The sequence below is a fragment of the Ahaetulla prasina genome, chromosome 7, assembly GCF_028640845.1.
Source record: "Ahaetulla prasina isolate Xishuangbanna chromosome 7, ASM2864084v1, whole genome shotgun sequence".
Lineage (NCBI taxonomy): Eukaryota > Metazoa > Chordata > Lepidosauria > Squamata > Colubridae > Ahaetulla > Ahaetulla prasina.
This window is the reverse complement of record NC_080545.1, coordinates 76,209,632-76,234,469: the sequence shown is the minus strand read 5'-3', so window position 1 is coordinate 76,234,469 and position 24,838 is coordinate 76,209,632. Positions and strand designations below refer to the sequence as shown.

At 40.8% G+C, this 24,838-nt stretch overlaps 1 protein-coding gene across 1 annotated transcript; it reads right to left on the bottom strand.

Annotated features, from left to right (window-relative positions):
* Positions 1 to 897: 897 nt before the first annotated feature.
* PARP12 (poly(ADP-ribose) polymerase family member 12) lies at positions 898 to 24,687 on the bottom strand. The gene is made up of 12 exons (XM_058191242.1): positions 24,173 to 24,687; positions 22,198 to 22,333; positions 20,081 to 20,345; positions 15,899 to 15,991; positions 14,616 to 14,739; positions 12,518 to 12,713; positions 9,681 to 9,801; positions 7,145 to 7,241; positions 6,332 to 6,413; positions 4,605 to 4,735; positions 2,512 to 2,663; positions 898 to 2,043 (listed from the first exon to the last, which is right to left on the bottom strand). The coding sequence occupies exons 1-12, from the start codon at positions 24,484 to 24,486 to the stop codon at positions 1,784 to 1,786; spliced, it is 1,971 nt and encodes a 656-aa protein (XP_058047225.1). The 5' UTR covers positions 24,487 to 24,687; the 3' UTR covers positions 898 to 1,783.
* Between the last annotated feature and the right edge of the window lie 151 nt (positions 24,688 to 24,838).

Below are 24,838 nucleotides of genomic sequence, written 5' to 3'. Positions count from 1 at the left end.
CTTACTAGTGTTGCTACCTCATAATGCTCTTATTTATCTGCAAAATTTCCTGGGTTTGCAGCCTACTACAGCTGTTAAGAACTTCCAACATACATAACCATTAAAACTTTTTTAAAAAACCCTTGGTGGCTTTTAAATCACAGATAGTAATTTCTTTATATTATTTGTTATAAGGCATCTATCTTGAGTTTTTCAGCAAACAATAAAGTCAACTTAAATACATGTAAACTTTGTAGCATCAACCCATAATTTTCATTTAGGGAAAGCAGGTATGTTGGGAAGAATGGTTCCTCAAGGTAAAATCAGGTATCTATCTGAAGCACAAAAACCATAAAGAGTTTTACAGCTGTAGCTAGATAAGGTTTGCTCCAAAAGTTTCATTAAATACCTGTGAAACTTGATACAGGACCCACTCAACTACATTCATTATATTGTCACTAAAGGGCTCTATCTTGAAATTTCAATAGCACATGATTAAGTCACCACAGCCAACTATATATCCATTGAGATGCAACAAAATATTATCTAATACAACCAAACAAAACTTCTTTTGCTAAAGTTTATTTAAGCAGATGGCAGGTTCTTAAGCAGCATTCCCAACATATATTTTACATCCAAAATCTAAAAAATTAAAAAACTTGGTCCCTGGTGACAGGAGATGCAAGGATTAAAAAAAAAGTATCATTATATACAATGCTATACAGGGATCAATGATACACAGTGTATCACTGTTTCAAAGAAGAAGCACAAGAGTTAGCAAAGCAGAGAAAAATACTACAATAGCATTCCTCAACCTGATGTTTTACAGCTGTTTAGGGCTATAATTCTGGAATTCCATGTTGCCTGAGTATTCAGAAGTCATATACAGTTTTTTTTTAAAAAAAAATACCACAAAAAGACATTAAAAAGTATTTATTTTTAGAATCTAAATGACAGATTTATGTGATTCATATGGAGTGTCCAGACGCAGACAAAGGCAATCTAATCTGAAGGTTTTCTCTACCTTTATGCCCTTAGAAAGATGGAACAGCATTGAAAGAGTTTATGTTAATACTAAATATTAAAAACTGCAAAAAACAGTAGAACTGTTTCAAATAGAACATCAGAAATTATTAAAATCAGTGCTTCTTCATGCGGACTCTTGTAATATCTGATATTTGGAGATATCTAATGCTTCAGATCTAAGATTGTAAAATTGTTTCTGAACAAGTGTGAATGAGCACACCACATCTCTGAGAATAAGGCACGTGTACATAACAAACTGCCTTATGTACATACAGGGTGCCCCAAAGCAACTTTTCAAACCACTGCAGACCTATAATGTCACAATTAATGCAAAGGGGTTAGTTGGAGGATATTTCTTACGAGTGTTGCTCTTCTAAGAAAACCTAGTCAATGAGTCATTGATGATTCCACTGATTAAATTTTCCCATTGAATACAAAAATATCATCTTGTAATTTATATGACATACAGCTATAATCAAAGCAAAAAGTATTCCTCCTTGAGAAAGCAATAATGTCTCTTCTAAAAAAAGCACTTAACATTCATAGATTTATTGAGCTTTGACAGTAAAAATTAAGTCTGCTTTTTACATTTATGATGCCCAATTGCAGAGGGCAGGGAAGAGAAAGGACATCTTTTTAATCTATTAAAAACTTGTTTAAAATTCACTCAAAAAAATGCTGTTATTGCTAATGCGACAGGCTAAGGTCTCCAATGGTCATCTAGAAAGTAGCTCATTTAGCAGCGTGTTAAACAGGAATACATGGTCTACTCACAAATTTAATTTTTGTATTCAATGAGGTATTCTGGATAAATCTGGTGCTTCTCAAAAATGACAAAAATGGATGGATTCAGCATACTGTTCACGCAGCTGTTGTAAAAAAGACTGCTCTGGTTATTTTTGGCAGGGGGGCGGAGATAGGAAGAACTGCCAGTTGTAAAATCTCCCACCAATACTTTGGCGAGAAACATGGTCTTGATAGAAGAACTGACTCCACTGTAGTTATCAGAATATGCAGCATCCCTTGCAAAGTAGCTTCCTATAAAGAAGAAAGACATAAGGAAAAAAGAGACCACACTACACATTCAATAAAACTGTAGTGCATTTAAAATTAAAATTTGAAATCATTTATGGTTTTCAAGCAGGACTAGGCTAGCCCCAGAACAGCTGGATCAACATCATCCAAAGGAAGAACTGAATCTTCCATACTTTGAATGATAGGTTTTGCACATACTATATCTAGGGCAGAGGGTTTTTTTCTGCTAAATACTTTCCTACATCTTTCTTTAACCAGATGCCCTTCAGATATCTTAGATGTCAACATGAATTAGTTCTAGCTAATACAGTCATTGAAGACAGATACTAGAAACCAGTTCAACAACATCTGGATGGTCAGAGTTCCCCATCCACTTTTGCTAACATCTGAGTCCAAATAAATGGTACAGAAATATAGGAAGTGTATCAACTTCAATTAAATTATTATGCACAAAACACCAATAGAAGTTACCTTTGCCATAAGCTGTACCATGAACACCACAGATCCTCCAATCGAAATTCTGCTGGCAGATGGCATCCACATGGTTTTTACTTGTTCCATGAAACAGAGCTCTTTCATCTACATCCTTCCCCCCATTGGCCTTCTTCATTTGTTCTTTCTGCCTATAAACATGAAAAATAAATGGCACAAATACGATCATGAGAAAATAAAATAGGAACTGGCAAGAGGATACCTGATGTTAAGAATCCTACCCAGATATTGAATTCTTTTAATCGGTATTTCTGAACCTTAGCACCTTTTAAGATACCTGAACTTCAACTCACAGAATTTCCCAGTCAGCACAGTTGGCTAGGGAATTCTGGGATCTGAAGTTCACACATCTTAAAGTTGCAGAGATTGAGAAATATTACTGTTTAATAGTCGTGGCCCACGAGCGGACAGTGAGGAGACTGGGGAGGAACATGGGCCAGTCCTGGAGTCTGGGGAAGGCTCTGATAAGTGCTCTGTGTCGGAGACAGAGATGGGGCCAGGGCCGTCTGACAGTTGCATAGCATCCACAAAGATGCTATTTCCATAAAATGTTGTTTGGGGGGGGAGGGAGAATAGTACTTCATCTTGCTATGGTAAAATAAAGAAAGCCATGTATTCTAGCGTTTGTTTTCCAATGTATCCAACAGAAAAGGGTACAAGGGAGACACCGAAACTCAGAATATAGTTTTTTATTTTCTCAGTGATTATTGTTTCCACAAAATTCTGAAAACTGAAGTTGAATCAAATATTTTTATATGTTAGTTTGGTTTCTTATTTGGGGTGTTTCCAAACCCAGACTTGCTTCCTTCACATCATACCTCCTTTATACATCTGTCAGACCTGGAAGCCATCTTGTATAGTTGGACCTTCAGGCCTGCCATTTTCTATTGTGGGAAAATGGGAGGGGGGATTGTATAGAGTATACTCAAAATAACATTCTTTTCTCAGAGAGTCAAGGCCACGGTGCCCTGCAGCTGCCATGAGGGGACTGGGAGGTATCTTCAGTTTTGGATGGGGCCTGATTGGATCATGTGATGGACTTGTGGGTGCTGGGCAGGAACCTGAACTTTCTTTTGGCTGTGGGAAAACCTGGAAGCATTCAGATTCGGGTTTTCCAAGATGTGCCAATATGACATCTTCAATAAAATGGAGCTTTGAGGAAATTCAAGCCTTGGAGTCTTCTTTCGTTGGAGGTGTTACTTGGAACCCTGACAACATCATTTACAAACAGAGGTCTTGGAAATATTTTCATTGCTCAGAAAAATATCTTCAAAAGAAAAATTTCTTCCCCTTCGAGTCTTCAATATGTATCCCACTGGCTTCTTCTCTGTCTACAGAGCTCTTTTCTCTCTCTATTTGCAACACATAGTAGCCCCATGAATTGTGCTCCTTAATTTAAATCAGTGTTTTTTCAGCTCAAGATGTGTGAACTTTTAACTCTCTCACGTCTCTTATCCAGATCCCAAAGGTCTTTTCAAAAAGTAACTGGACTTTCTTTGTTTTTTTTCCCTTGAAGATACTTCGCTTGTCATCCAAGAAGCTTCTTTAGTTTTTTAACTCCCACAATTTTCTATGAGTTAAAAGTCCAGGCATCCAAACAATGCCAAGATGGTGAAACACCGTTGTAAGCTAACACCCCCAAGTCTTCCTCAAGCACGATAATGGATTCTTCACATTACAGCTAGCAAATGGATTTTCCACTTGGGTCCAACAAGCAATATTTGTACTATGATAAAGGAACGCTTTCACACTACCGGGGAAAAGATATGCCAAACAAAATGAACATTTTGCCAAAAAAAGGAACTCTATTTACATTCCAGGAACTGGACAGAAGCTCTCAACCATATGTGACCATCACAGAGTAGTGCCCAAAGAGTAAGAAAGAGTTAAATTCTCTGCTCCCTGGCAATACAACCATGATCAACCCCCAGTACTTTGAATTTAAATAACACTGAGAAATTCAGAAATTCTCTTTTAATCCAGCATTCTTCTATGTAACAGAAACACGAAGCTTTTGAAAAAAATCCATTTCAAAGAAGTCAGTGACAACAGCACAGCCGGTTTGCACGTACCACTGATAAACTTCCCAAAGAGACGCATTCTGGATTCTTTTGATGGCCAAAATTGTGACCCTGGGCAGCGTGCGCTGAAAGTTAGTCTGGACTTTTATGTACTCGCTGGAGGATGGAAGGAGATTGATCAGCTGCAAAGGGGGGAAAAATGGTATAAACATGGGTCTCAAAAATGGAAGGGAAATTTAATATAGGCAGCAAAATTTGAAATAAAAGTTACCTGCCCTGATAACCAAGCAAAACCAAGTCACAGAATCATTGGGCGTTCACTGATCAGGGAAAATGAGACAAGGAAGACTTAAATCTCTGTGTTGAATCATCTTCATACTCTTTGAGTATACTTCCCAAGGATCATCAAGCTAGGACAGTGATAGCTAACTTTTTTGTCATCACGTGCTGAAAGTGCGCGTGTGCGCACCATAATGTAATGCGCAGGTGACACCCCCCACATGAGTGTGCAATATCCCACATGCACCCTGCCCCCCTCATGCGTGGCAGAGACTCGAAAACCAGCTGGCTGGTGGGAGTCACATGTGCTTGCGCAGTGGAGCTGAGCTGGGACAATGGCTCGCTTGCCCGCAGAGAGGGCCCTGCGTGCCACCTGTGGCATGTGTGCCATAGGTTCACCATCATGGAGCTAGGACAATGAGCCATCCTCCTGCATATTCCTCTCACAATGCTACGTTTAAATCAGTCCATATTTAATCCTGATGCTGAATAGCACTTCAAATAGCAAGAGGATAATGTCTCTCTGGTTCAAGAAGTTAAAAGATCTGAACTCTCTGAGAATGGAGAATTTCCTTTCTCTATCTAATGACTACCTAGCAGAAAAACCATAGAAATTTCTAACAAGTTCTTTCTTGCTTATTGAGTGCTTAGCAACTACTACCTAACTGAAGTCATAGAACAACATCTGATCCAGCTTGGGCCTATTCTGAGTTCTCCCAGTGTCTGACTCCCAACAGGTCATTTTGACAAACAGGAACTTTTATTTTACTCATAGGATTTATGTTATACCACTTCAGTCTGGGTGACTTTAAGCAATATACAGTGAGAGCTACAGAAAAACATATGTTGTGTCCTGCTGCTGAAATATTTACAAAACTACTGTATTTTTGGGACTGTAAGACACACTGGAATACAGACGCACCAAGATTTCGAAGAGTAAAACAAGAAAAAAATAGTTTTTGGCCTCCATGCGTCGCGTTTTTGCCCTCCCCAGCCCCCAGGAGCACTCTGCAGGCCTCCCAAACCTTCTGTGTGCCCCGTTTTTGGCAAAAATGGGATAAGTGGGGCTTTGCTGGCTGAGGGACTCTGGGAGTTGAAGTCCACAAGTCTTAAAGGGACCAAGGTTGGAGACCCCTGCATTAAGGGACTCAAACAAAACATTCAAAATAAAGTCTATGGAGATTCTGTTACCAAAGGTTGTCCCAAAGCTGCTTTTTCAAGAGGCAACTGGACTTTCTGCTTTTTCAAGAGGCAAGTCCAGTTGCCTCTTGAAAAAGCACTTTTGCGACATTCAAAGTAAAGGATTAAGAAAACCTGAATAATGATGGGCTATAAAACCAGAACCTGCTGAAAATGGAATACCAGCATTTGTATTCCATAGGAATAGCCATTTGTCTATTTGTTATGTGCCTGACTTAAAACACACACACACAGTAAAATTCTGAGTTGAATGACTGCACTGGGAATATAGAACCATCTACTAATTTAGTAAAACCTACCTTATATCCCAGTTCTGGTAAAGCTGTCTGGTCCCAGTGAGATGGAATGTTTGTAGCGCTTCCCTTTGATTGCTCTGTTTTGCTTGTAAATAAAGAGATTGCAGAATTAATCAACACTCCCTTTTATATAATGCAAAGAAAAAATGTTCATCAAGTGAACTCAAGGAATTCTGATTCGGAATGTGACTTTGGAGCAAAAATAAAGGAGGGGAAATTGAAGCAACCAGCAACACTTTGAGTGATGTGTGAGTGAACTTCTTTTCTTATTCTTGGTCTACGTTGAGAGCCCTTAGTTTTATTCCCCACCCGAAATGCACATTAAAAAAAAAAGGCAAAAATTTGACCACACCATCATGGCTGCCATTTAGACCTTTAAAATAATAATAATAATAATCCTGTGGATATTCTTGAGTTCCAGTACACCTCATTATCTATTCTTGAACTTTGAGTTCTGTACAAGAGTTGTCTTCAGGCCATGCAGATAGTGGCTATGTCATATAATAGTCACTTCGGTTCTTTCTTCTTGGCTTAAACTGGCCTTCCTCAAAGCTTCTGGCCTCCCATTTCCTGCAGAATTGACAACTTGCTAGGAATTTTACTGGTGTTGGGACCAGTATCTTAGCAAGAACCAGATTGGGCAAATCAATCAGGATGGTCTGTAAAATGGTCTGTACTCTGGACTAATGGAATCCCAAGGAAAAACATAATGTTCTAGAGATCTAGACACATATATAAGCACATACATACTTTCCAAATTACAAACCAAGTTATGAGGTCAAGTCCCCCCACCCCCCACAAAATCTAGTCACCAACCTGCTTTTCTTTTTCTCCACATCTCCCGTAGACACAAACCTAGGCCGTCTACAAACACTTCTTTCTGTGTGGTATTTCAGGTTTTTCTGTTTCATGGCTGAAAAATGCCCACATAAACATCTCTCAAAACATTGAATTTGTGCCTTAAGCATGAAAACAAAGCCTGTTTAGGATCCTAACTGGATTCTAATGTGAAACACTAAGGCAGAACAAAGCTCACCCTTATCTAGACCAGATAAGAGCAATGCAAGAGGGGCTGTGACTACCTTTTTTTAACCACTGACATCAAGCTTTCAAAGAGTTCCTTTTTTGTTCTCCAGCTTCTCTTGGAACTCTTGCATGTTACCCGTTTTGTAGGCATTCTTTTGCCTAAAGGTAAAGGTTCTCCTCGCACATATGTGCTAGTCGTTCCCGACTCTAGGGGGCGGTGCTCATCTCCGTTTCAAAGCCGAAGAGCCAGCAGTGTCTGAAGACGTCTCCGTGGTCATGTGGCTGGCATGACTCAATGCCAAAGGCGCACGGAACGCTGTTATCTTCCCACCAAAGGTAGTCCCTATTTTTTCTACTTGCATTTTTACATGCTTTCAAAACTGCTAGGTTGGCAGAAGCTGGGACAAGTAACGGGAGCTCACCCTGTTACACGGCAGCACTAGGGATTCAAACTGCCGAGCTGCCGACCTTTCGATCAACAAGCTCAACGTCCTAGCCCCTGAGCCACCGCGTCCCTTCTTTTCTGCCTACAAAATATCAAATGTGCTTTTGGCCCCAAATATTGTTTACCTTTATCTAAGACAAGTTAAAGCCCCTTCTGCCCACTGATCTGACTTACCATTTGATGTTTAATTGAAAATTGGTGTAAATAAAAAACTATCCTTAAAATTAAGCTGAAAGTCAAGGTGACCTAGCCTTACCTGCTTATGTCAAAACTCCTTACTATATTCAAAAAAACTTTTATTAACCAAGATATCAAAGGATCCAAGTTGACTTATTCTCTTTCTTATACAACCTTGATTCTAAATTATAGTAATGCTTTAAAGATCAAAGTTATTTATCAAGCAAGGCTATTTGTCAAGCAGAAACCCACAGAACTCCTTTGCTTAGGAAACTACAAACTCGGATGATATTACCCATGAAATTGGGCCTAGAAAATGATCAAAAACAATTGAACCTGATTGATGGAGATGTACGATTCACCAGCAATTCACACTGATATAATAGAGAGGGGTTTTGGGGGGACTTTATGTAACAGCTTTATCCACCTTAATCAGCTATGTTTAAACCAGGTGCATTGTCGTTCAATCACAGCACCTTTGTGAAGACCATTTGATTTGAGGGCAAATTGCTTTCTATCACTATGTAATCCTACTCAATTTTATGACCAAACTGGGGGCAATTTGAATGTATCTTTGTGGGTAATGAGTAAGGGTAAGGATCCCTGATGGCACAGTCTTTGAATATAGTATTGTAGGCTAATTTTGCCAACAGCCTGGAGTTCAATCCTGAGTTGACTCAGGTCGACTCAGCTTTCCATCCTTCCAAGGTTGGTAAAATGAGATAATGTTGACTTTGTGAACCACCCTTTGTGTAAAGCATTATGGTGCTGTGTATAAGCCTAACTGCTGTTGCTAACGGAGCAATTTATAATTACCGTATTTTTCAGAGTATAAAATGCACCTTTTCCCCCCTAAAAGAGGCTGTAAATTTGGGTACATCTTATACGCCAAATGTAGCTTTTTTGAAGCTTTTTTACGAGGCGCTAGCGAGTGAAGCAATCTCCATGCTTTGCTCTGACTCTCAGTTGTTCTTTAGAAGTGTTTTTTTCAGCTCTAACTAGGTGATCTCCCTGTGCTTTGTCTTTTTCTCATCGCTGCTACCTCTCAGCTGTGCCTTAGAACAGGGGTCTCCGACCTTGGTCTCTTTAAGATTTGTGGACTTTAACTCCCAGAGTTCCTCAGCCAGCAAAGCTGGCTGAGGAACTCTGGAAGTTGAAGTCCACAAGTCTTAAAGGGACCAAGGTTGGAGACCCCTGCCTTAGAAGCTGTTTTTTATCCCCAAGTAGGGGATAAAAAACTAGCCAACTAATGTGCTAAAGCTGACCAGACTAAGGACAGACGAATACCTAGTAGGCAGATTCCCCCCCCCATTTTCCTCCCCAAAAACTAAGTTGTGTCTTATACTCCAGTGCATCTTATACTCCGAAAAATATGGTACTTGTTTGAAATTCAGGACAGCCATTGCCACAATATCTTTATAAAACAAGGGAGTCTTAAAGGATTTTTTTGTGTGATGTATAATAATGATCCTTAAGACCATGAAAAGGACATTGGGAAAACAGTTTAAGAACCATGATAACTTAATTATATCTAAGTTTATTAATACAAAATCTGCTTGCTTGATTTCTAATCAGATGGACCTTTCTTCCTAATAGACAATATTAGGCTAAAGGAACCAGGAATTATGGCTAAGGCAGAACAACATGGATTTTTATCTGGTGCTATTTCCAAACAACTCAGCTGATACAAGAGGGAAAACACACCTTTAAAATCAATCTCATAATTCTGTGTCCCAGCCGAGAACTTGAGGGTCGTAAATGCTTCAGACTGGTAGGCTTTCTCCAAGTCAAAGCTGGTCACAGTAGCAGCAGTATGATCATCATCCTGATACCACAGAACCAAACAAAAGCATTTGCACATCACTCCAGAAAAATCTAGGTTCTTTGAATTTTGTTTTAAAAAAGGACTTTCTTAAGAATTAGAATGAGTTATCTATTTCTAGATTGTTTAAAGCCAATTCAAATTTATGCTGGAAATGCTGAAAACATGAAGGGTCCTTTTATCATACTTGGTGGAGTTGTAAAAAAAAAAAGCCAGAATATTTGGGTTTCAAATAACTTTATCAACTTTATTAATATAAAAAAATATTTTTTGGTTCAACTGAAACGGGAGGGGGAGGAATCTGTGACTAATGGATAGACAATTTGAGAAGTGTTTTGAAAGATTGTTTTTTGTATATGGTAACTGCTATGAGATTATATGCACAAAGATTGAAAGAATAGAACAATACCCACAATGGAGGAATGGCTGGTGAAAATGATAAGAATTTGCAGAAATGGCAAAACTGGCTTAGTTAATTAGGAAAAAGACAACAATTGGATTCATAAGTGATTGGAAACCTTTTATGGACTTTTTGTCGAAAACAAAACAAAAAAGAACGTGTGATTTATGGGGTTTGACAATTGGAAAGGGTAGCATTGGAAAGAAGGGGGCCATGATATACCGGTAACTATGGAGATGGGAAGTGACACTAGGGTAGCTAACTAAAGAGGCCACTTATTGTTCCTGGAGGAGAATCTAAATCAACTGTCAGTCTGCATAATGTATTTGCTGCTTAGCCCCAGCATTATTTCTCTATTGCAATCAATGGTCAGTGCAAGGGGTTGCCCCATTTTCTTCTCAATTTTCTGGAGATGAAATCTACTCTTCCTGAACCTTCAATCCTTCCTCCATGAAAAAACAGAGAGCTATGGCACCTGACAGAAAATTTCCCCCATGGAGCAGGAATAAATCTTAAACCTTGTCTAATTTTTGGATTTCTGGACATAAGGAATTACTAGGAAATATTGTGATTGACTTTTTAAAAGGAGCAACGAAGGAAAGACAGAGATTAATGCACCAAAAAAAATGGCAAGAGACAAAAGTATTATTTTTGAAACAAGGTTTTTTTAAAATATTAATAGACAAAAATATTAGTGTCCCCGAAAGGCAATTTGTGATTATAAGAGACTAGATATTTGGATATACTGGACTTTGATGAGGAAGGACTAAAGTTGAATAGATATTGTAATTAATTAAATAATATTGTAATTTTCTCTATTGAAATTTTATAAATTTTATAATCTGTTGTATTGAATTTTAAATAGAATATTCTTGAAAGATCTTATGTAAGAAGGACTTGGGGGGGAAATTATATGGTTATATGGTTATAGAAGCTATAAGGGAGATATTCTCTGAACTGGATTGGATTTTTATGCTTTAGCTGGTTTTAAATATTTTAGGATTAATTTGTTCTACTGATTTATATATTTTATTACTGTTTATTGTTAATTTTTTGAAGGATTTGGTTATGTAAGGAGGAAGTCAGAGCTAGAGAGGGAGAATTGGTATAATAGTTTTGGGAAAAAAAATTTTTTAGCATATGTTTGTTTTATTTTTAACTATACCTTGTGTTTGTTCCGGGAAGCCAGGGGGGGGAGGGGGAGGGGGTTTGTGAAGGGAGAGGGGTTGGGGGGAAAGGGGGAAAAAAAATTTTTGTAAAACTTTTTGAATTAAAAAAAAAAATCTTAAACCTTGTCTCATAATTAGAAGTGGTTCAGCCTTCCTTCTCGCTTCAATAAACAAGAACGATTAACATAAGAAGCAGTTTCTGGGAAGCAGTTTCACCAGCTATCCAGTTGTTTAGCAAATCTAGTTTCCCCCATTGACTTTGCTTATTGGAAGTCAACTGGGAAGGTCACAAATGGTGGCCAGAATGCTGCAACTATCATAACTCCATGCCAGTTGCCAAGTGCCCAAATTATCACCATGTGATGATGGGGACGCTGCGATAATTTTAAGCGTCAGGACCTGCCATAGGTAACTTTTTCCACTGTGTTGTAACTTTGAATGGCCACCAAATGAATGGTTGTTACCTGTAACTAATCTAGGTGCTGCTCTTACGCAGATCTATTCTGACACATTTTATGGAGGACCAGGTAGGACAGCTATGCTGACTGGAGAATTCTGAGAGTTGAAGTCCACAAGTCTTAAAGCTGCCAAATTTGAAGACCTCTGAGGTAGGATGACCCATCATTTATATGTTGCATTAATTTAGTAGTAAAAGAGGAAGTTGGATTTTTATTAAAGGTAAAAGGTAAAGGTTCCCCTCGCACATATGTGCTAGTCGTTCCCGACTCTAGGGGGTGGTGCTCATCTCCGTTTCACAGCCGAAGAGCCAGCGCTGCCCAAAGACGTCTCCGTGGTCATGTGGCCGGCATGAGTAAACGCCGAAGGCGCAGAGCGCTGTTATCTTCCCACCAAAGATGGTCCCTATTTTTCTACTTGCATTTTTTATGTGCTTGCAAACTGCTAGGTTGGCAGAAACTGGGACAAGTAACGGAAGCTCAGCATCTTAGCCACTGAGCCAATATCAATATCAAAAATATCAAAGTTATTAAAAGTACCAAAGTTATTAGGATATTATGCAGCTGTGTTTCTCTGGATGGCCGGGAAACTCTAAGAGCTGAGGTCCACTCAACTTAAAGTTGCTAAGGTTGAGAAACCTGCTATTCAGCATGAAGATGATTAACAACATGATTTCAATGTTAGTAAGGCTTACTTGCTTTCCGTATTCTTTCCATAGATTGTATTCATCTTTCCAGTACCAGATCCAATCTGTTGTAAGAATATAGTGTGGAGGCTTGGTCACAGAAGATGGGGTGGAAAGTCGTCTAATTTTAGCAGAGCCCCATGTCATATTGGAGAAATTGAATTGCGCGAAGAATGCCTGATCTGGTCCTCCCAAATGGAATATACTGTGGACAATGGGATTTTAAAAAGTTATAACTTCTTTTTTTGTAAAAAAGCTTGTTCTAGCCAATTTCAGTGATGGTAAGCTATGACATGCCTGTCAAAAGTAACATACGACAACATTTTGGGTGACACATCGGTGTTCACCAATACCCAATGCTGAGTGCCACAGTTCAGGATGGCCGGGGGGGTGGGGGGAAGGGGGAGATAAGACAATTGTTTCTTTTCTCTTTGTCTCTGTCTGTCTGTCTGTCTGTCTGTCTGTCTGTCTGTCTGTCTGTCTGTCTGTCTGTCTATCTATCTATCTATCTATCTATCTATCTATCTTCTATCCATCCATCCATCCATCCATCTATCCCAAAACCAAATCTAAGAAATGAAATCTTTTTTATCTAGGATAAAGATGGACAGCTTTCAGAGATGCTAAAGGAGAAATCCAGAAGCATAAAAAATTCAATCTGTAGTCATAAAAGAGACCATTTCTATACTTAAGCAACAAGCAACTGAAAGGACTTGTATCATTTTTATATTTATAAAATATATTAAGTTACACTGCATTTCATTAATACAGCTTTATGTGCTAAGAATCTCAAACTTTGGATAGAACCAGGTTAATGATAAATACTCTATTAGTACTTCACTTGTGTTTAAAATCAAATATTTGAAAATCTCCTCTTCCGTTATTCTCATTCTTCTCATCTTTGCAAACTCAAAGGAGAATTTCTCATTGATAAAACTCGAGACTAAATTGGGACCACCTGAATTCTATACTGTTTTGTACTGTTTTGTACTTACTTCACCAAAATCTTAAATTTAACTTATATGACTCTGAAAGTTGCATTATATGAAGCACGTAATCCACTTTCAGATTCTGTTAACAGTAAATATATAGCAGCCCAATCCAGATTAGGATCTCCATATGGAATGAGATAAACCCCTCCCCCCCCGCATTCTTCTTTAATATATTCCTGAGTGACTGAGAAGAAAAACTCTACCGACCAACTCTACCAAACATTTTGCAAACAAAGAAGCTTGAGAGGAAAGATTTAGCTTTTCTCACTTATTTCCTATCTATACCCGATTACTGTGCATTTAGTAAATGTAAATCCAGAAACAGAGTAATGCAATATGGGATTTATGTATGATTGGAAATATCAAGAATTGCACACATTTTGATCAGTAATGGCAAACCTTTTAAGCACCGAATGCCCAAAGTGAAACGTACATGCATGTGTGTGTGCGTGTGTGTGTACCGGAGCACAGGAACCCCAAAGACCAGCTGGCCTTTGGGTTTCCAGCACGCACACACACACCAGAGCACTGGAAACCCAAAACCAGCTGGCTGGCATGTGCATTTTGGTTCAAAAAAACAGCCAAAAAACAGCCCCAAAAATGGCCCAAAAATGGCCTGGTTTTTGGCCATTTTTCAGGCTGTTTTCAGGCACTCTGGCGCCCATGAAGACCAGTAGGACGGCACGCATGTGCGCACCGGAAACCAGAAGAGCAGCTGGCAATGGTGCGCGTGCCCACAGAGAGGGCTACGCGTGCCATAGGTTCGCTGTCACAGCATTTTGATTGTGAGATTTATGCCACTTGAATAACCTAGGAAGAAGGCGATGGCAAACCACTCCCAAAAATGCTGCCAAGAAAACTGGATGGATCTCTCCAGGAATTTCATCAGGAGTCAAAACTGATTTGAACCTCCCCCAACACACCTGTAATTTACACAGGAAACCTATATTAAAATGTTTCATATCACTTTGACATATTACAATAATAGGCAAACCATTAAAAAAAACAGGAGTTAAAATATTTAAAGTAGAGAAGAAGTAGCAAAATACCATCAATACAATTTAAGTCAAATAAGAACAGGTTATTGCAAGAACAAATTATTACTATATTTATACCTTTCATTGCGTGGGTCACAGAAGCCTTCTTCAATTTTCTTCATATTGTCCACGTCTTTCCACACAGTACCAGCTAAAACTTGCCATCTATATGGCAAATGGTAGTGAACTCGGGTACATTTATCTAAATAAACAAACCCATATTATATTGTATTATATTCTTGATCCATTAAAATACTTTTCAAGGAGACATGTAAGGAATTTGTACTGAGGAAATTGCCAAGCATAGAGGGGCGATGAGCCTCTTGCAAAAGTTCCATTTTTAGACCTTTTATTTTCTCTTTTGCAAAAACTTATAAACAGTACATCAGCTGCATATTAAATGTTTGGTTTGAGCTACGGATCAGAAATCATCAAAGGTATTACAAATCGGACCTCGAGTTTCTAAGAGACTTCCAAAACTGGGCTGCAAAGAAAAGAACTGTAAGCCCTCATAATTCTTTGCTGAATAATTAGTCCAGATCTTTGCAGCCTAAATACGGTTGATCTGGTTCTTTATTGTTCATTCTCATTTAAGTCATAACAGCAAGACGACAAGTACAAATGTGAAATTAATACATTTTTCTTCTCCTGAAGGTACTTTTATTAGAAGTGGGTGCTGGCAGAGCTAAAGAAGTCCTGAGGTCTACATCTAAGCTGCTCTGAAGATCAACTTTGTGGTATCTGGAAATACACAAATCCAAGACCAGATTATCAAGGGAAGCCATTTTTCTGAATGGTCTCCATAAAGATGGTCTCCATACAGATATAGAGACCAAAGATCCACCAATCTAGGACTCCTTTATTTTGGATTTTTGTATTGAGCAAGGATTGGGTTCAGCCTAAATCAGGGGTGTCAAACTCGATTTTACTGAGGGCCGCATCAGAGTTTGACCTCGGGGACATGGGGTGTGTGGCCAGATCAACGTCACTCGTGTCAGGGGCGGCTGTGGTGGCCCGAGTGCTCTGCCAGCGAAAACAAGCTCCCAAGCTCCATTTTTGGCTGCAACAGCCTCCTGCAACCCTGTGCCGGCGGAAATGGGAGCTCAGGAGGGCCCTGGGTGGCCCTTGCGATCTTTGTTTTTGGCTGCAATGGCCTCCTGCAACCCTCTGCCAGCGAAAATGGAGTTCGGGAAGGCCCCATGGGCCAGATCTAAACTGCCTGCAGGCTTTGAGTTTGTCACCCTTGGCCTAAATGATGTTTTTTAACTCCATGACTCTAAAGGTATGGTGAGAAACGACAGCATTCGTATCACATATCAGAAACAGGGAAAGCTTGACCCAAGTGGTTTTACCCCACTTACCTTGAAAGCTACAACTTTTCCTAATGTGGTATAAGCAAATTGTATCTAATTCATCAACGTCTGGGGTGGAGTCTATTTGACTTTCTCTTCTCTCTAAGGAAAAATGAAGTACACATTCTGACTCCAAATGACAAAAGTGTTCTGTCCCCCCAACCTCAGTCCGGGAGGCACGAGAAATGACTCAATTAGCTGGCAATTGAGTCCACTTCAGCTATCAGCTCTGGCAACAATCCAGCGAGTGTCTGCCAAGGTCTTTCTGTTATCTTTCTTGATGCTGGTGTGTCAACCAGGAAGTCAGGAATAAACAGCATTTCAGCTCAAGTTCTCTCTAGGCAGTTTGATTTGTTCGTCACGAAGCAGTATAGCAGCCCCTGCTGCTTTTATACCCTGTGGGATGTGGCTCCGTGACTCAGCACTTTCTAGGCCCGCCCCACCCGCTTCTGTTGTTCTCGCCTCTCGTCTATGAAACCTGGGATCTAACCAGGACTGATTGTCCTCAGCTGGGTCTGGAAGCATTTCCTGGGCTGGGGGAGATACAGGAGACGGAGGCCTCGTCACCTCTTCCACCTGGCCTGCCTCTGGCTCCTGGAGCTGAGCCAGGAAAGCCAGCCCTGCAGAAGGAAGCTCTGACGGCCCTTCCCCCTCACTCTCTGAGTCACTCTCTGGCAGGGGGCCGGGCCCAGGGGGGTGGGGGGGCTGGAGCCACAACAAAAAAATAGATGATTTTAACTTCCTCCAATTGTCCCGATCATTCTCAAGGGGAAAAAAAGTACTCAGATCAGCTCTAAATTACAAAGACATAGAAATTGTCAATAAAAGATTATGGGTGGGAGCATGATTTCAAAGAGGATTTCTTGATTTCATGAAGACGCCATAAGAAGAGGGCTCTGTTGGTCTGGTGGCAAAAAAAGTAGGAGAAGTTCAGAGCACCTTTTCGGATTAAAGTATTTTACCAACAGGGACAAGTTTTTATGAGCTGCCTTTCTCTCAGCATTTTAAGGCCTAAAATTTTCTTAACATCAGAAATAAAAATATTGCTTTAAGCAATATTTTCTCTAATCCTCAACTTGCAGATAAATTGTTTTCAGCAAGGATAGTTGATTCCTCTTTTACAAACACAATCAAGAAGAGAAAATTACATGAAATTATAATGCAGTTTTGGTCTTGTCCAACGGTGGGATTCAGCCAGTTTGCACCACTTGGGGAGAACCGGTTGTTAATTTTCTGAACAGTTTGGCAAACTGGTTGTTGGAAGAAATCATTAGGGCAGAGAACCGGTTGTTAAATTACTTGAATCCCACCACTGGTCTTGTCTTAGTATGGGATGCGAATCCCATCCCTGTGGTTCAATCATCATGGTTTATCCAATCAACTGAGCCAGTCAGCAAACCACAATTAAAACAAATCATGCTGTAATGAATAAACTATTTTATACTTTATATATTTTCTTATTGAAAATTTTAACAACTATAATGAAAACTAATACAAACTAAAATAAAACAGAAAGGAAGCAGCAGAAAGGGAGAGTAAAAAGAAAAAGCTAAAAGTGCAGAAAGAAAAAAGTAGCAAAACTACAGGAAAAAATAATCATCAAATTTCCAGTCACCAATAAAACGTAGATACAGTGGTACTTTGGTATTCAACTGAAACTCATTGAACTTAGTACTCAATGCATTTTGACACAAAAATTGTGTCCCAGTACTCACCGTCTGTTTGATATCAATGCACAAGCTAGACCTTATCGGTGCTGGCTGCCTCCTGATTTACTATATTATTCCTTATGGGAAAAATTGTTTGATACTCATCATTTTTTGTATTCATCGTGCCTCCCTTAACTAATTAACAATGGGTACTGAGGTACCATGGTCTTTCCCGCCACCTGTGCTCCTTCCTGCCCCGATGTGGCAAACCCCAGGCCTCGCAGCTTGACAGGTAGTCTTTTGTAAAATGAAACAAATCCATTTAGCGCCTTAATGAATGAACATCTGAGAATTTTGCATGAGAATTTTTCACATGCACAAAATATTCTATCCACACAGTGAGATAAGATTTGAATAGAAGAATTATTGACAAAACTTCATTCAGCTTCAGTAGGCTTATCAACCTGTGAACTGATCTCCAAGACTATGGGAGTATAGTCCCAGAATATACATCCTTTCATTCTCCACTATCCTGTCAGAGCTGAAGAAGCTTCTTGGATGAGAAGCAAAACATCTTCAAAGAAAAAACAAGAAAGTCCAGTTGCCCTCTGAAAAAGCACCTTTGGGACAACCATGACTTTAAGGCAAGTCACAAATCACTCCTGTAAAACACTCCCACTTCTGCTGTTTTTTCTCTCTCCTGAGGATCCTGGAGTAAGAGATCCCTAGGATTTTGTACTTTGTAGCACATACCTGCCCATAGCACCCCATCCTTACCCTGTAGCACATGAAGGCCTTCCCAGCCATGCTTGTGCAGTGCTGTGGCAGCCACTGGTGCATCCTCTTGCACCTAATGACAGCCACTGCCTATCTGGCCACTCTCCCACTGCATCATATCACTGTCCTATCCACAAAAACTATCAACATGGTGCTTAAAAAACAACCTGCACCTGAACATCGGCAAGACCTAGGAGATGGTGTTGGACTTCCGGAAAAGAGAAGAACCTGCTCCACTTTACATCGAGTGGGGCTGTGTAGAAAGCGTCTCCTCCTTTAAATTCCTGGGAGTCCATCTCAGTGAAAACCTCACCTGGAAAAGCAACATGATCCAGGTGGCCAGGATGGCCCAAGAGAGACTCCATTTCCTTAGGGTCTTGTGTAAAAACCGGGTGGAAAAACAACTGATGACCTTCTTTTACCGATCCACAATAGAAAGCATCCTCACTTGCCATCACGATATGGCAAGCCGGCCTGACAGCCACAGATAGAGAAACATTACAGAAGGTGGTGAGCACAGCACAAAACATCGTGGGCTGTCCCCTGATACCACTAGATGAGATCGCTAAGGTTCGCTTCCTTAGAAGAGTGAGGAAAATCCTCAGGGACGACTCACACCCTGGTCACCACTTCTTTACCCTCCTACCATCCAGAAGGAGATATAGAAGCATAGCCAGCCGCACAAACAGGCTGAAGAACAGTTTTTATCCATGGGCTGTCAAGACTCCTGAATGTGAAATAACATCATAACGACATAGTACGATGAACTTGCAGGGCCGGCGCAACGTGTAACATGTTCACACTGGTGTAATAGGACTGGGTGTTTGTCAATAGGATTTATTGGGTTAAGGGTTTTCTGTTCCCACTTTGAGTTGTATTGTGTTGGGGGTGTGTGCACTGAGGGAGCTCCACCAATCTCATTGTACATACGTTGTGCAGTGACAATAAAGGTTAGTATTATTATTACCTGTTTTGCAAGCCACTTGTAACTTGTGACTTCCTGATGGTTTCCCCAATGATTCTGCTTATTAGAGGCCATCAAGAAGTCCCAAAGATATCCTTATTTAACAACCCTTGAACAGAAATGGAGACCGCCAGAATTGCTGTTGCTAAGTGATACAGTCACATGTCACATTTTATGACTTCACTGCTTAGCTATAGAAATTCCAGTCCAAATTGCCATCCTTAAGCGAGGATTTGTAATTTGAGCTAAAAAAAAGAATGGCTGGTAACTGCCGAGTAATCATGCAGAAGTCAGAAATGAGCTTTCCAAATGTACATCTTCCCATAAATTATTTAAAGCTCAACTATGCAATCCTAATTGGCAAATAGCCAAATACAGCCTACTTAATACTGTTTCCAATTTCATAATTGATCAACACAGCTGAGAAAGCATGGAATACCAGCAATTATTTTCTTTCTATTTTCAGACAGGACCAACCTGTCTGAAAATGTCTATATAATGCAAAGTGGACAGATGTAACCCTTGCACACCTCCTTGGACATTGGAGAATGTCAGACTGAAGTTTGAGTTATCCCAATGCAAAGCTCGTGCATCACAAACCAGCTAACTGCTACAATACTAAGCAGAGAGGCGATTCTGACAGTGCAACCCTCCCAACTTACTGCTTTCTAATTATGCAAAGATGACAACTCCCAGAATCTGTTGGCACACCAGGAAAATTAGGAATTGTATTCCCAACACCGAGGGCATCAGATTGAAAATAGTACAACAGTCATTTCCAAACAGGATAAAGTACTTTACCTTTGTATTTTGAAGATGTGTTGTTTTTTATGTCATACACATTCCTGTAGAGCAATGGAATTTTACTAATCAAAGCTTGGCTCATCCCCCACTTCTCCAGTTTCTCACAACAATCAGGATTAAAAATATCATGAGAGTGTCTGCAGTTACTCCCAAATCTACATTCTCCTTGGAGGTAGTACTGGCATATATGAAGTTTAACACAGATCTTCTTAAAGGTGCATGATCCGTAAGGCCCATCCCCTTTGTTGTAATATGGACAGATCTAACAAAGGGAAGAAAATATTATATTGGTATCTTTGAAGCAAATGGATATACTTAGTATATCTCTAGCCATGTAAAGATATAAATACACAATGATGCCTAAATGTCCACAAAGACGATGGGATTAAAGCATCCCCAGAGACATTTAGAAATGAAGCCAGGAACCATCCTAACTCAATACCAGATGTGCATCTTCTAGTACAGAGGTCTTCAAACTTGGCAACTTTAAGAGTTGTGGACTTCAACTCCCAGAATTCTCCAGCCAGCATAGCCATGCTGGCTGGAGAATTCTGGGAGTTGTAGTCCACAAGTCTTAAAGCTGCCAAGTTTGAGGACCCCATTCTAGTATATAAGGTACACCTATGACCACCAATTGCATTGATAGATTGCTTTCTTCCTAAATGCCTATTCCAGGCATGTCAAACTGGCAGCTTGCAGGACAGATGCATCACACGCAGCCCACATCTACCCCAGATCCACAAAGAGAAAAAACCGTCACGTGATGCCATAAGTTCGATACCTGTGGCCTATTCAGACCAGCAATGGCAATTTTCCACTGCCTTATTAAAGGGTCCCAACACCATATACTATGTCTCTTTATTATAAAGTTAGCTATGCTATAACCTTAGATTTATGGTCTCCGTTTATTTGGAAGATTATTATACCCCACTTATTCAATAGAGGCTTTGAAAGCAAGATTGAAACCAAAATAAGAATATTAAGCCCAATAATTGAGATCATTTAGGTTTGGGGTTTCTTTTGGTGCCTTCAAGTCAGACAACACCTGACAACTGCCTGGACATGTTCCTGCAATTTTCTTGGCAATTTGGCCACGATGGTTGGCTACTGTCTTCTTCCTAGGGCTGAGAGAAAGTGACTAGCCCGGGGGTCTGCAACCTGCGGCTCTGGAGCCGCATGTGGCTCTTTCACCCCTCTGCTGTGGCTCCCTGTCACTCAAAATATGTGTCGCAACCGCCAATGTGTGACATCTGCCAGCACGTGATTTACTGAGCTTTTCGACCCATCTTTTTTTTTCGGAGTTCAAAATGTTTTTGTTGCATGCAGAAATAAAAATGTGTTTTCCCTGTAGCAGGTCACTGATTTCATAAATACAACACACTATAGTTTCTTTATATATAGCATAAAGGTAAAAAACGATATGCGCAATGTTATCTTCATTTTAGATGTCAGAAGTGTTTTCTGGCTCCCGGTGTTTTCTTTTCTGTGGGAAATAGGTCCAAATGGCTCTCTGAGTGTTTAAGGTTGCCGACCCCTGAATTAGCTCAGTCATTCAATTGCTTTGTGCCCAAGATGAGACTGAAATTCAGTCTCCCTGTTTCTAGCCTAGTGTCTTAACCACCACACCAAACTAGAAATACTGATTTATCACTGGATAAATGCTGATTTATCATCACTGATAGTCACTAAAAGTGCCACTTAATACAGGTAGTCCTTGACTTACAACCATTCATTTACTGACCATTCAAACCTACAATGGCACTGAAAGAAGTGGCTTATTAGTTTTCAGATTTACAACTGGTTGCAGCAACCCCATGGTCATGTGACCAAAATTCGGACGCCTGGCAGCCACTTCAAATTTATGTCAGTTGTAGTTGTCCCAGGGTCATGTGATCATCTTCTGCAACCTTCTAACAAGCAAAGTCAGTAGGGAATCCAGATTCACTTAATAACTGTCGCAAGAAAGGTTGTTAAATGGAATCATAAATTGAGAACTATATGTAAAGGATGAAATTCTCCCAACATTGAATTTCTTGAATAAATCAGAATGGTTCAATGAGCCACATCTTGCACAATGGAAATTTCACTGCATCAATTGTGTGTGATAATCTCACCTCAGGCAAGAGCGAAGGATCGTTCTGAAGCAGCAGTTGACATAATTCATCAGAGTTTAAGTCATCTAGACCATGTTCTTTTAGGACAGATAAGTTGTGGCCTGTGTCAATGTCATGGATAAACTTGCATGGTTTCCTAAAGGTTTTGAAAATATTAAACATGGTTTGTAATTGTATCCAGATTTAAGTTTGAAACTACACACTATTCATAGGCATGAGCAGACAGCAGAAAGTAGCATGTAGACCAATCATGAAAGCTTAGGGACTTCCTGGGAATTCCAAGGATGGCAATTTAAAATCTAGGAATCAAAAATAATGTAATCCAGGAAGAAAGCAATGGCAAACTATTTCCATTTCATGCTAAACAATCTGTACAGCTACACCCAAGCAAATTATCAGCAGATATCATCTGAAAATGAATTAATTTTTTCCTGGAATTTCATGGAAAGTGCTTTTTTTTTTTACAACTTGGAAATCAAGGCTTTTGATGTACATAGGACTGCAAGTTTAGAAAGCTCCTTCCAACAAGACTTTGGCCAATAAAATGCTTTAGATACATCATGTTTTAAAAAATCCTAATTTTGTAATCTCGATAAAATTTTGGGGAGTGGGGAAAATGAAGGATCTGCGTAAAACAGGTAAATGGAGAACGATGGGAGAGTCAACTGAGAAATGGTGCTGGCAGGCTGTTATTAGCAGTTCTGTTATTCATTCCTTTCTTACATAATCAGAGAAACACACTGTTTTAAATTGACCAAAGAAGTGCAACCTTCCACTTCCTGTTCAAGTAAGTCTTGAAAAGAGTAAACAGGAGGCCAGAAACAGAGGGGTAAGAATAGGACCTAAGAGTAGCTTCCTACTGAACAGTCCCAGGACTGCCTAGAACAGGGGTCTCCAACGTTGGCACCTTTTTTTTTTTTTTAGAATAGAATAGAATAGAATTTTTATTGGTCAAGTGTGATTGGACACACAAGGAATTTGTCTTGGTGCTTATGCTCTCAGTGTACATAAAAGAAAAGATACGTTCATCAAAGTACAACATTTACAACACAAATGATGGTCAACATATCAATATAAATCATAAGGATTGCCAGCAACAAAGTTACAGTCCTACAGTCATAAGTGGAAAGAGATTGGTGATGGGAACATGAGAAGCTGGTAGACTTCAAGTCCCAGAATTCCCCAGCCAGAAAAGCTGGTTGGGGAATTCTGGGAGTTGAAGTCCTCGAAGCTCAAAGTTGCCAACGTTGGAGACTCCTGGCCTAGAACGGGGTGCCATTTTCTTTGCAAAAGCTGGATTGGGAAAGTCCCATTTTACACGTCTCACTTTGGCGGCACATAAAAGTTGCCCCAGCTTCACTCCTCACCAAGTATAAAGTCAAACTGAAGAAAAATATCTGCTAGGGGAATCGCCCAGGTGGACCAAACACCAGACTTCGAAATCCTTTCCAAAGGCGCAGCCTCCCTAGGGAAAAATTTCATAAACAGCATCCCGAACCAGGACCCTAAATTTTGGCCCCGGGAGGCGTCTTTCCAATGCTTCCCCCCACCACCTAAACCAGGTGGGGAAACGGAGCGAGCCTCTCAAAGATGGAAAGTCGCCGTCTACAAAAATAAAAAAATTAAAAAAAAAATCCCCTGAATGAATCGCGAACTAGCCGGCACCGCTTCCCCCGGCTTTCCGCCCTGCCGGAGTTCCCCACAGAAAATGGCCAATTGTTCCTCCGAGGCTGGGCGGATTCCTTTCGCCCGCAATTACCCCGGACCACATCCGGCTGCCTCCATCGGCGGCAAATAAATCCCCAGGATCCGCGCAAAGCGAATTTCTTCCTCTCCAGCCGAGGACGAGGCTCCGGGTCCTCTCTCTGCCCCCCCCCTCCGCCCACCACAAATGAAGAAGTATTAAGACTGTTTCTCTCCCCCCGTCCCTCCCTCCCTCCCATCCCCTCTCCCAGCTGGGCGACGACGGGCTCACCTCGCGGCCTGTTGGCGGCACTCCCCGTAGACAAAGTACCGGCAGAGGTGGAGCTGCCCGCAGCCCCCGGCGCACTTCCCTTTGCCGTGATCCCGGCAGAGCCGCGCCCCGGTGGTGGCCACCACAACGCGGTGCTCTTCGCTGCCGGCCGCCGAAGGGGGATCCTCCCGGGTCACCAGGGTGAATTTGGTCTTATCCTGTAGGATCGAGTCCAGGCGCTCCGACTCCAGCCGCAAATTAATCTCGCTGACTTTCTGAGAGCCGCCCGCGGCGCAGACTCTCCGCAAGATTTCCTTGGCAATGATCGCGTCCATCCTCGGCCCGGGAGCCTTTCGCCCCTTTTCCTTCTTCCCTTCCCTTTCTTCTTCTTCTTCCCTACGAACCGCAGCCCACCCAGCCCCTCCGGCCGATCGATTCCTCGGAATTCCCGAGGAGAGGGAGAGAGAGCGCTTGTCCCACCCCCTCGGGTCAGACCAGACTCCGCTCTTTTTAGTTCTCTCTTCTCGAGGAAATGAAACCGAAAGTTGGAGCTTCCGGACAAAAACAAAGTGCCCGCTGGGTTGCTAAGCGATGGGAGGGCTGGAGGTGCTGGGGGTGGGGTGAAACTTGTACTTCCGAATCGACAGTCGGAAGGGCCGGAGAAAGGAGGCCGAGCCTTTCGATTCG

Bases quoted from the DNA above. Each gene is read 5' to 3' on its own strand.
- PARP12 (XM_058191242.1), bottom strand. From the start codon at position 24,486: ATGGACGCGATCATTGCCAAGGAAATCTTGCGGAGAGTCTGCGCCGCG. The intron at 7,242-9,680 runs GTGTGTTTTCCC...GGCATTTTTCAG, and splicing joins TTATGAGATTGATTTTAAAG to CCATGAAACAGAAAAACCTG. The intron at 6,414-7,144 runs GTTGGTGACTAG...TTTATTTACAAG, and splicing joins GTGGAGAAAAAGAAAAGCAG to CAAAACAGAGCAATCAAAGG.